The sequence below is a fragment of the Perna viridis genome, chromosome 1, assembly GCF_037379345.1.
Source record: "Perna viridis isolate PV_CMFRI_1.1 ecotype Kerala chromosome 1, ASM3737934v1, whole genome shotgun sequence".
NCBI lineage: Eukaryota > Metazoa > Mollusca > Bivalvia > Mytilida > Mytilidae > Perna > Perna viridis.
In genome coordinates, this window is record NC_142445.1 from 13,336,349 (window position 1) to 13,346,414 (window position 10,066).

At 31.1% G+C, this 10,066-nt stretch overlaps 1 protein-coding gene across 2 annotated transcripts in view; it reads left to right on the top strand.

Annotated features, from left to right (window-relative positions):
• Positions 1-10,066, top strand: part of LOC148627321 (uncharacterized) — a 110,289-nt gene that overhangs the window by 88,293 nt on the left and 11,930 nt on the right. For both annotated transcript variants that reach the window (XM_088571315.1, XM_088571316.1), the window contains 5 exons: positions 1,244-1,407; positions 7,146-7,199; positions 7,508-7,607; positions 8,110-8,220; positions 9,606-9,677. In XM_088571315.1, the coding sequence (XP_088427441.1) occupies positions 1,244-1,407; positions 7,146-7,199; positions 7,508-7,607; positions 8,110-8,220; positions 9,606-9,677 (501 nt within the window). The remainder of the gene's footprint in view (positions 1-1,243; positions 1,408-7,145; positions 7,200-7,507; positions 7,608-8,109; positions 8,221-9,605; positions 9,678-10,066) is intronic.

Consider the following 10,066-nt stretch of genomic DNA (forward strand, 5'->3'; position numbering starts at 1 on the left):
CAGAAACTTGACAACTGTTGGGTTTATATAGAGACCCACATGTTGAACTGTCTGTTTGTTTGTCTGTCCATTTGTCTCTCACTTATAGTTTCTGGATTAAGAAAAAAGTATAAGATAATTGAAAATATAGTTTCAAGTATAACACACAGACTGATTCAAAGGGTAACTGTCACAACTTTGTAATCCAGTAATTAAGAGCTCCAAGATTCTATCAGAAATCAAAAGAATGTAATCTAGGAACAAAGACCAGACATGGAAAACAGATACACATAACAAAGAACTAAAAACTGGGAGCATGGACTAGGTATACTGGTAGGGTCTGCTTTTCTAGAAACATTTGCTGAATTGGTAAAAAAATTCAAGTCAAGTCCAGTGTAGATGAGAGAGGAAAGGAAAACTATGACACATTAAACAAATCAGTTTTCATGGTGCAGATTGATACAATGTAACAATCCACAAGTTTATGATGATGACCATAAAACTTCTGTAGTGATGACTACAATCTTGTAGCAACATAACCCTGTTCTAGAAGCTTAATTATAAGAAGTCTAGTGTGGTACAAAAAGTCTGCTTAGTTATGGCAAGCTCTGGCATAACATATAAGTTGTGATATGAAAACTCCATTCGCAGGTGCTGAAGGAATGTTGCAACAGATGAAAGAAAAATTGACAATACGGAATGAAAAGTCATCATGTTTGTCGTATAGTTTGGTCAATAGTTTTCCTTTACCATCAATTTCTAAGTGTAGGTCAAGATAAGGCTGACCTCACAGTGTCTGTAGTACCCTTAATTTCAAGTTCTTTGGGATAGATGCGATGTATAAAATCCCAAAACTAGGATTGTTTAATGATGATACGTCGTCTATATAGCGGAAACTAAGATTAAATGATGTTCCTCCTTTTGCATCAGATCAGCTATAAACTCAGCCTCATAAGAGTAAAGGAGTAGGTTAGCAAGTGGAGCAGCACAATTTGTTCCCATTGGAATGCCAACCATTTGTTGAAAAATGCGTCCACACTGGACAAATATGTTGTTGATAAAAAATTCCAGCATTTTGAAAACATCTTTGGTATATTTAGAAGATGATTTGGGATTGTTTTTCACAAAGTATGAGGAATCTCTACCAAGAACTACATATTTGTATCTAGGTGTACAATGATGTATGATGTTTTTGAGTCAGGATTTTAACTGATTATTAGGAATAGAAGTATAAATAATAGTGGATTTTTCTATATTTTTTCAGTGCCCTACTACAATTGGAAGCCAGACATTTATATAACAGAAACAGGGGATGTTTCAAGTCACTGTGTAAATGTGGCTGTCCAGCCACCATTCCCAGAAGCCTTCAGTCATGATGTCTGTCTTACACTGAATGAAAGGCTTGTTGAAACAGCTTCTTTCCAATTTGTAAGTACTAGTGTTATATAGAAGGTTTTTATTACATTGTTTATGGTTCTAAAATACTTGCTAACTAAATGTTGGGAGGGGCATATTGTTTTAAGCTTGTTAATCCATCCTGCTAATTCTTACACAATAACTCACAAATGCTTGCACCAATTAAATTTAAATTTTGATGAAGTGTATATAGCAATTAAAAAAATTTAAACAATTCTCAGCTCCTTTACAGAATGTTATATTTAATTTGTTTCTTGTTTATCATCTCTATTCTATCATTTCCTTTTTGTTTTAAGAGCTAAACAAAATGATATGTATCGAAATACCCTTTACAGAACCGTGTTTGCAATCCTGTTGCTGGACTTGATTTAATGACCATGCTACCGTTTTGAATGAGTGTATAATGTTTTACCATATTTGTATTAGTCAAGGTACAGCTGTCATTAAAGTGCAGTTTGGTAGTTCAAATACTGGTAAATTCAAGTTTTCTATTGATAACTGTAATGACAAGAAATCAAAATGTTGTGAATTAAATTTTGTAATTTAATAGAGCCATGAAATCTAATGGTTGTATTATTGTTCCATGAAATTTCACTCTAGCTTAGATATCTTAGCTCATTTCCTAAACTAATCACTCTCTTAGCTACATTTCCTAAATGACTTGTACATAGTATGTATATACAATCATTACTGTAACTACTAAGGTTATCAAAGGCCTTGTACAACACACAAACACATTTTTTTTGTATTTTTTCGAAACTTTGGTTTTTCATTTTAAATCAGTGTAGACTAGTATAAAGATCATTTCTTCAGAATATTATGATATCAATTTATCTTAGTTTTTTTCTGTCTAAAGCCATCTTTTAATCAATATGAAAGACAAGATTTTTAGAGACTGATTGCTTTAGCAGTTTTAGCTAAATAAAGTGGGTGAGAGACATTACTACCTAAACACCTACATATATATTGATTCAGTCTTTTTTTTTTATTTGTCACATCTGATACATGTAATAGATATGAATGGCACCTCAATATGAACTGTGAATGACCAAAGTAACAAGGAAGCTAACTATTGCTCACATAAAAGGTAGCTTTATCCTGTAAGGAGGCCAAGTTCAAAGTGATGATATGAATATGTTTGTTGTTTGTTTCACTACTTTTGTAATTCTCAAAGGACTCTCAAATTTTGACGAGACAATTATTTTTTAGATTTAGGACAACTTCAAATCTGATCAGTGGCAGGGGACTTATTGCTGTATGTAGCAAATTTGTTTCAATGAAATTATTTAGATACTCTATGTAAACAAATCTACACTAATTTGCAAGTCAAACAAGTACTCTTAAGGTCGTGATTATGACATTTCTCATCATGTTACAGATATGTCATAGATATGTGATAAAATGACTGAACACATTTGTCAATAAACTTCTTGGCATTTGATTTATTCTTTGAAACCTCTTGTTGAACTTAAGCTTTGAAGGTGGGGTCATACAATCAGGAAAATGGTTCTTTATTTATCAAAAAAAATTAAAATAAAATAAAATAAAATAAATAAATAAATGATAATTTGTAAAAACAATTGTTATTTATTGTTGTTTTCCACAGTGTTATCTTTGTCAGGTATTTTGTGTATTTTTATATTAGTTTTAGTTATGTTGGTATTTTAAGGGGTTGAACAAATGATAAAATCCAGAGCACTGTTCAGAACAGAACATTGAAATTAATCCTGTGTAAAAGTTGGGCAATGCCCAAAAAAATTCAACTTATTAATTTATGGTTCAAATTCAAAAATTCTTTTTTTATTTGATTCCTCATAAAAATCCCTGCCTGTTTTTTTTTCCAATAAGATTTCTGATATCTATTACAGTTTTCAAATTATAAGGGTTCAAAGGGACCAAATTTGAAAATATTGACTTTTTTATTTTTGGTCCAATTGCAAAAAGATTTTTTTATTGGATTTCACATAAAAATTCCTGCCTGCTTTTTTTACAAAAGGATCCTATGACAAATGGATTGGGCAAAATCGAAACAAGAGGCTGACTGATCATTTTTGTAAGAGTTATCACCCTTTGAAATTAGATAATCATGCTTATTATCATCCATATAATGTTGTAAGCACTCTCACACTTATATTTCTTTCTGAATTTACAACAGATTTATATACTAGAAATTGTTATCACATATAGCTCAAACAAGTTCAAACCATGGGGTGACTGATCAGTTTTGTGAGAGATACTGCTTTTTGAACTGAGAAAATCTTTCTTATTTTCATCTGTACTACATTGTTAGCAATCTCAAGGTTTCAAACCTTTATAAATTTCTATAGGTGGTAATGGACAATTTTGACACAATCCTTTTAATTTACTTTAATTTTCCTAGTAATGTGGAATATCTTTGTAAAACATTAAAAGAAGACAAATTGACATGGTAAACTCAAGTTTTAATGTACTTAACTCTTTACATTGAGACCTGACCAAAAAGACCCTGGATCAAGACTTTTACATCAATTGTTATTGTTTTTTAAGGAACAAAAAAATATCAGTTGAAACCCAACTTTGGTTGAAGTAGGTTTTGCTGTATAAAGATTTATAAACTGAACTTGAATAGTGCAAAATAAATAGGGTATTAATACAATATATTGAAGTACTGGAATTTAAAAAAAATTGGTTAATGTATTGTAGATCTGTGCTGGATTTGCTCTAATATAGCAGTATTATAACCATGTTTATTGTTTATAATACCGTAATAAATTTTTATAGCAGTAGTGGGACCACATATAAAAAATATAAAATCTATAAAGTCTATACCTGTTTGTGGACACTTATGACAAATTTTATGCTACATGTTCCAACTTGCCTTTTTTTGATGATTAGTAAGGAATATAAATTAATTTTAGAAGCTATTGTGTTTGTTTAAAAGTATTGTGTCCGTTTTTCTGTGGGTATACTGGTATGTCTTTAAAAATGTTGTTGAAACCCCTCAAAGGGCTTTTTCCTTAGGAGATTGAAAAGCCCTTTTCAGAAGTCCTAGACAACTCAGTGATACATGAAAATGTATTTGAGAATGATATATGGCTACAGAGTCTGTATCATCAATCTTATCATCCATTATGGACTTGTATATCCTGTTAAGGGTACCTAACAATGTTAGACCTGAATTTTAACAGGAAAGAAAAAAAAACCGAGACCATGATTATTTTTATAAATCAGCATGATTTTTCCTCTTTGTCCATTTTTAACAAAGCTACCACAAAGTCTGCTACAATATTTTTTTACGCCTGTCTTTCTGGATGGATATATTATGGTATACCAGTGTCTGTTCCACTGTCGTTCACATTCTTATATTTACTTCAAAACTCTGGAACTAAGTTTGATGAAACTTTTGTGTATTTTTTGCTTTCTATTGATATGAGCTCTCTTTGGATTTCTAAGACAGTTCCACCAAATGCTATAAAATTGTGAATTGTTTATTTCCTTGGACTTAAGCTTCATTTAGATTTTTATTTATTATTTCCTCAAGAAGCAAAATTTTGGGGTAAATAATGATCACATTGTCCATGTAACCTTTATTGTTAAGTGTTATTGCATCATCATTATTTCAGTTAAAAGTCTTTGACCACTTTCATTCTGGTTTAAATATTCTGTGTCAAAAATTAAATCACAATCAAAATTAAGAGTTTGAATGTTGTGTCCATATTTAACCCAATCTGTTCAGGGTTCATCCTATCTGTACCCCATGAAGCCTTTTATTTCTTTATGTAATTTACTTAAATGCTTAAATTGTGGATGTTTGCCAAAGATTTTTTTTTATTACCTTATAATTTGATGGCATGGGCACATGGTATCTTGATACATGTAGTCTTGAACCATAATTCTCTGTTACAAAGTTTGTACAGAATATTATAACAAGTTCCAGTCTAATAGATTTGATAGTTATAAATGAAGTTTGGGGGTGGCATGTTATTTATTCAACAAATGTATCTCAAATCTATAGAAACTGATAGAAATCACATTATGTACCAATTTTTAGAAACTGTTGAAAATCTCTTAGAGACACAGATTGTTACATGTTGTTGATCATAGGAATAATACATAGTTTTAACAAATCAAAACATATATATAAGTCTTTCTAAATTGATGGCTGTGTTTGTAAAAAACTAGCATTGATAAGCCAGAAAGTATGATGACAAAACTGATTTATATTGAATGTATAGGGGAAAAAAACTTTAAAAAATTTTTAATTAGTGTTTATGTGACCATCCCAGTGACCATGTTCTTATGATGCACTCCAGTCTTTTTAGTTTATAGTATACTTTATCATGATAGTCAGACTGATGGATGAATAGATAACAAATCTATACAGTATTAACATAGTTTGGAAAGCATATGTATATTACTGATTCTTTTTTCTAGTATAATTTTCATCCCCATCACATTGGTACTATTACAAATCTACCACATGATTGATCACCTTAGTTTTATCATTTAATTTGAAGAGTTTTTGGTATAACTGATTAAGGAAAGATGTTATTACTGTAAAATTAAAGGATTTTAGTTTTAATTCCATTTGGTTGTGACTTGCCATGAAACTACCCTTGCATTACCTTTATTAGGAGTTGTTCTTTTTTATTGGTGCTTATGCTGAATCAAGCTGATTTTTACAGATTAGGTTGTGCAATTTTATCCTATGGAGACATAAATTGCAGCATTGATACTGGATAATTAATGAAAAGAATAAGTGTCTGAAATTTAGAACAGAATATTCTTGATATAGAGTGCTTTGGTAATTGACTATATGATGTGTTGTAACCAAAGTTATTCAGTCCCTTGTCCAGAAAAGAATATCTGTTAAATGTGATTAGAAGAAAAAATGGTAAATTGTTGTTAACTTATGGTGCTATGCTGAATTGGGTACATCTGTGAACTTGTATAAGTATTTTGATTTTGTGTGGGCATGTATTGATGGATAAAAGCTGAATATTACCCAATGTGCCTGTCATGATACAATCAGGTTTATTTTGATCAGTTTAGTAGAACTTGATGAGAAGTAAGGTATATTTGTCCTTATATAAGAGCAACTATTGGGATTTATTGACTTTGGAAAAACTAATGTTTCTTCTGTGTTGAGGTATATTGGCATTAACTTAGTCCGGTGAACTGATGCTGTACTTATACCTCAAACTTAAATTTGTATTCCTTGACTCCAATACAAATTGACAGCTTGTAGTTATATATACAGAGAAAAATAGAACTGTTTTGATCAGCTGTTGAACAAAAATTCCCTGCTTGATTTCTATGTAGAAATTTGACAAATATTTAATATCGATTTTTACTCCTTGAACTTAGTCATTTTCTTGGCAAAACATGCTATAATAGGTACATACTAATACAATTTCATAAACCACATTTTACTTCCTTAACTTACTCTGTCTTTATGCAAATAGGAAAGATATTTATATGCTAACAAATATAAGACAATGACACAGGTCTGGACATGTTATCGTTCTTGTTTAAATTTGCATGGCTGTTTTTTTTTGTTTTTTTTTCCAAGTTAAGTTCAATATTCTAAGAATCAACCATGCAAATCAGAAGTTGTTGTCCTGCAAAAAATTCAGTTTAATTTCACAATCTATAAACAATTCTTGTGTAAGCTTCCGTCATGACAAGATTTTGTGATACAGTTGAGTTTACCAATGTTTTGCATGATTTACGCAAATAAAAATGTTAATGTCTTTTTTTTCTCCTTTCAGCCTGACAATAATGTTACACTTTGTCTGTCTCCAGGAGAAAACTACAGTATACAGGTAATTTGATGGCTTTCATGTAACAAAATGAATAAATATAGTTATGCTTTTTTTTTTCAAAGGGACACAATCTTGCAGGTTGATTTTATATTGAATCAAATACTTTTCTACAGGATAAATATTAATTGATGTATTTCTAAAGGCAATATTGTCATAGGCCAATATGTTGCAATTTATTGAACCATATAAAGGATAAATCTATTATGCAATGCACTATTTGTTATGTAGTGTGACATTTTATGAACTTATTTGTGATCTGGTTACTTTAGTAGTAATAATTATTGAAAAAAATAATTTTTTTACCATAGGTAAAACCTTTTAGTAAAAATGGTAATGCAATGAGCCATTTTGTGCAGTATGGACCTATTAGGTTGGAGGCAAATGGAATAACAACAGTTATGTCTCCTGGTAAGGAATGATCAGGCTTAAAATAAGGCAAAATGACAGTGCTTTTCAAAATTGTAATATGTCAACATGTCCTTGATACATCAATAAAATTTTTTTATAGTGTCTTAATTTTAGGGTAGCAGTAATTTTAACTGTGTTAGTGGAAAATGAGACTACTTACATTATAAGATGAGGGCATGAATGCACTGAATCTTTGAACATCTTCAACTGAAATTAATATTTTGATTTTACTTGTGCTACACAACAAGTACAATACAGAGTGATGCTGTTAGTGTGTAGTTATAGTTAACAGGACTATCAGTGACTAATTATAATACTCTAATGAAGTCTTATGAACTTGGTCATACCATGCAAACATACCCACACAAGCACAAAGGTATATCCAATAACAACAACAAATAAAGTAACAACAAAATAAACATTTCAAAAAAGAAATGAAAATAGAAAAAGATATAGTCAAAATGCACTTAAACAATTCTGACTATATTATTTTGTGTTTCAGTCCCAACAAGTAGTAATCATACCAAGAGGCTACAAGTGATGACATGGGTTATAGTTCCACTAATTTTGGTCATCGTTATAGCATTGACAGCTTTTGCTTTCTACAGGAGAGGTAGGATTTTCTATTTGTATTGTAAGCACTTTACCTCTTTTCTTTGATTCCTAAACAAAGTAATGAGGTAATACATTATACCCCCAATTGTTGAGTGTGGGGTATATTGAAATCACCTATCATTCTGTTTGTCTGAATTTCTTCACAATAATCTCAGCTCCTAATGGCTAGATTGATTTCAAATTTGATGTGTTACTTTATATTGATGAGGCATTTGTTGTAAGTGATTTTAGGTGCTGTATATCAATTTCCTGTTTCATGCGACTTTGCTATTTTCACTATATGAATGATTGAGAAAACTTTTGTCACAAAAATCTTAGTTCCCCAATGATTGGTTAATTTCAAATTTTTTTTCTATGGGCGTACATTGATAATGATATTTGGTGCTGGATATGAACTTTTTTGTACGAGTGGGGTACACCCATCACAATAACGTGTGTAATTTCATGTGATTATCCTTGTTATTTAGATTTTGTACGAGTGGGGTACCACAATAACGTGTAATTTCATGATTTTACACGAGTGGGGTACCACAATAACATGGGTAATTTCATGATTTTGTACGAGTGGGGTACCACAATAACGTGTGTAATTTCATGATTTTGTACGAGTGGGGTACCACAATAACGTGTGTAATTTCATGATTTTGTACAAGTTGGGTACCACAATAACGTGTGTAATTTCATGATTTTGTACGAATGGGGTACCACAATAACGTGTGTAATTTCATGATTTTGTACGAGTGGGGTACCACAATAACGTGTGTAATTTGATGTGAATATCCTTGTTATTTAGAAATATCCTTGTTCCCTTCCTAAACAGCTTTTTAGAAACTGTTTTAAAAACTTGCAGATATGGAAATGATCTTTTTTTATTATTAACTGGTCAAGTTTACTTTTGTTCTACTCTGCAGAATTTTATATGGCTGCAAAAATTTTATTATGATATTGTTTAGCACTGTTGTCTGCCCTGTTGTTGCCTTCTCTGTGGACCCTTGGTTTTTACAACAAGAATCTATACCCACAAAAAGGTTGGTATTGACTTTTTGGGTAGTGGTACTAATTGTTTAGGAATCAGGGGCCAAAAATGGCAAAAAAGGAAGCACTATAAACAATTTGATGCAATTATCTCACCTCCAAATGGATGAATTAATTGAAAATTTGATGTGTGGCTTAAAATAGGAAGGGCATATTTTTCCATATAGTTATCATTACATGGCTTTTTGATAGTGTTTGATAATTTTATGGGATGTTATTGTAAGTGCACAAAGGTTATATCATGCTCCAGTGCTAATACTAAGGACTGAAGTCTAACAAAACTGGTTAGTTTAATAATGCCATGAAGTAACTTAACTGTATATATATCGAATGACTTATTTATTTTAGGGAAACTGCATCTATGTGATTTATCTTCTAAATCTAAAGTTGTTCTTCCTCCAAGAAAGGACGAAATAGAAGGTTAGTATTTATTTTCTAATATTCATTTTCTAGTTTGTCCATACTAGGGGTACCTGTTACAGTGGTTCAGTTCACTATTAGAGGTAGTTCATCGGGTCATTCAATAGAGGGCAGATCAACTATATTACAGTGGTTCAGTTCACTATTAGAGGTAGTTCATTGGGTAATTGTCATTCAGTATAGAGTGAAACTTCTTTATCTTGGCTTAGCTTTTAATTTATTATTCCCTCACTTCAAAGAAGAGGGGTATACTGTTTTTAGCTCTGTCCATCATTCCATCCATAACCAGAACTTTAGTAATATTTTTCTTAGAAACTACTGATCATAGCCACACAGTATTTGGTATCCCATCTCAACTAGTGGTCCTATACTGCACTTACTAATTTCGG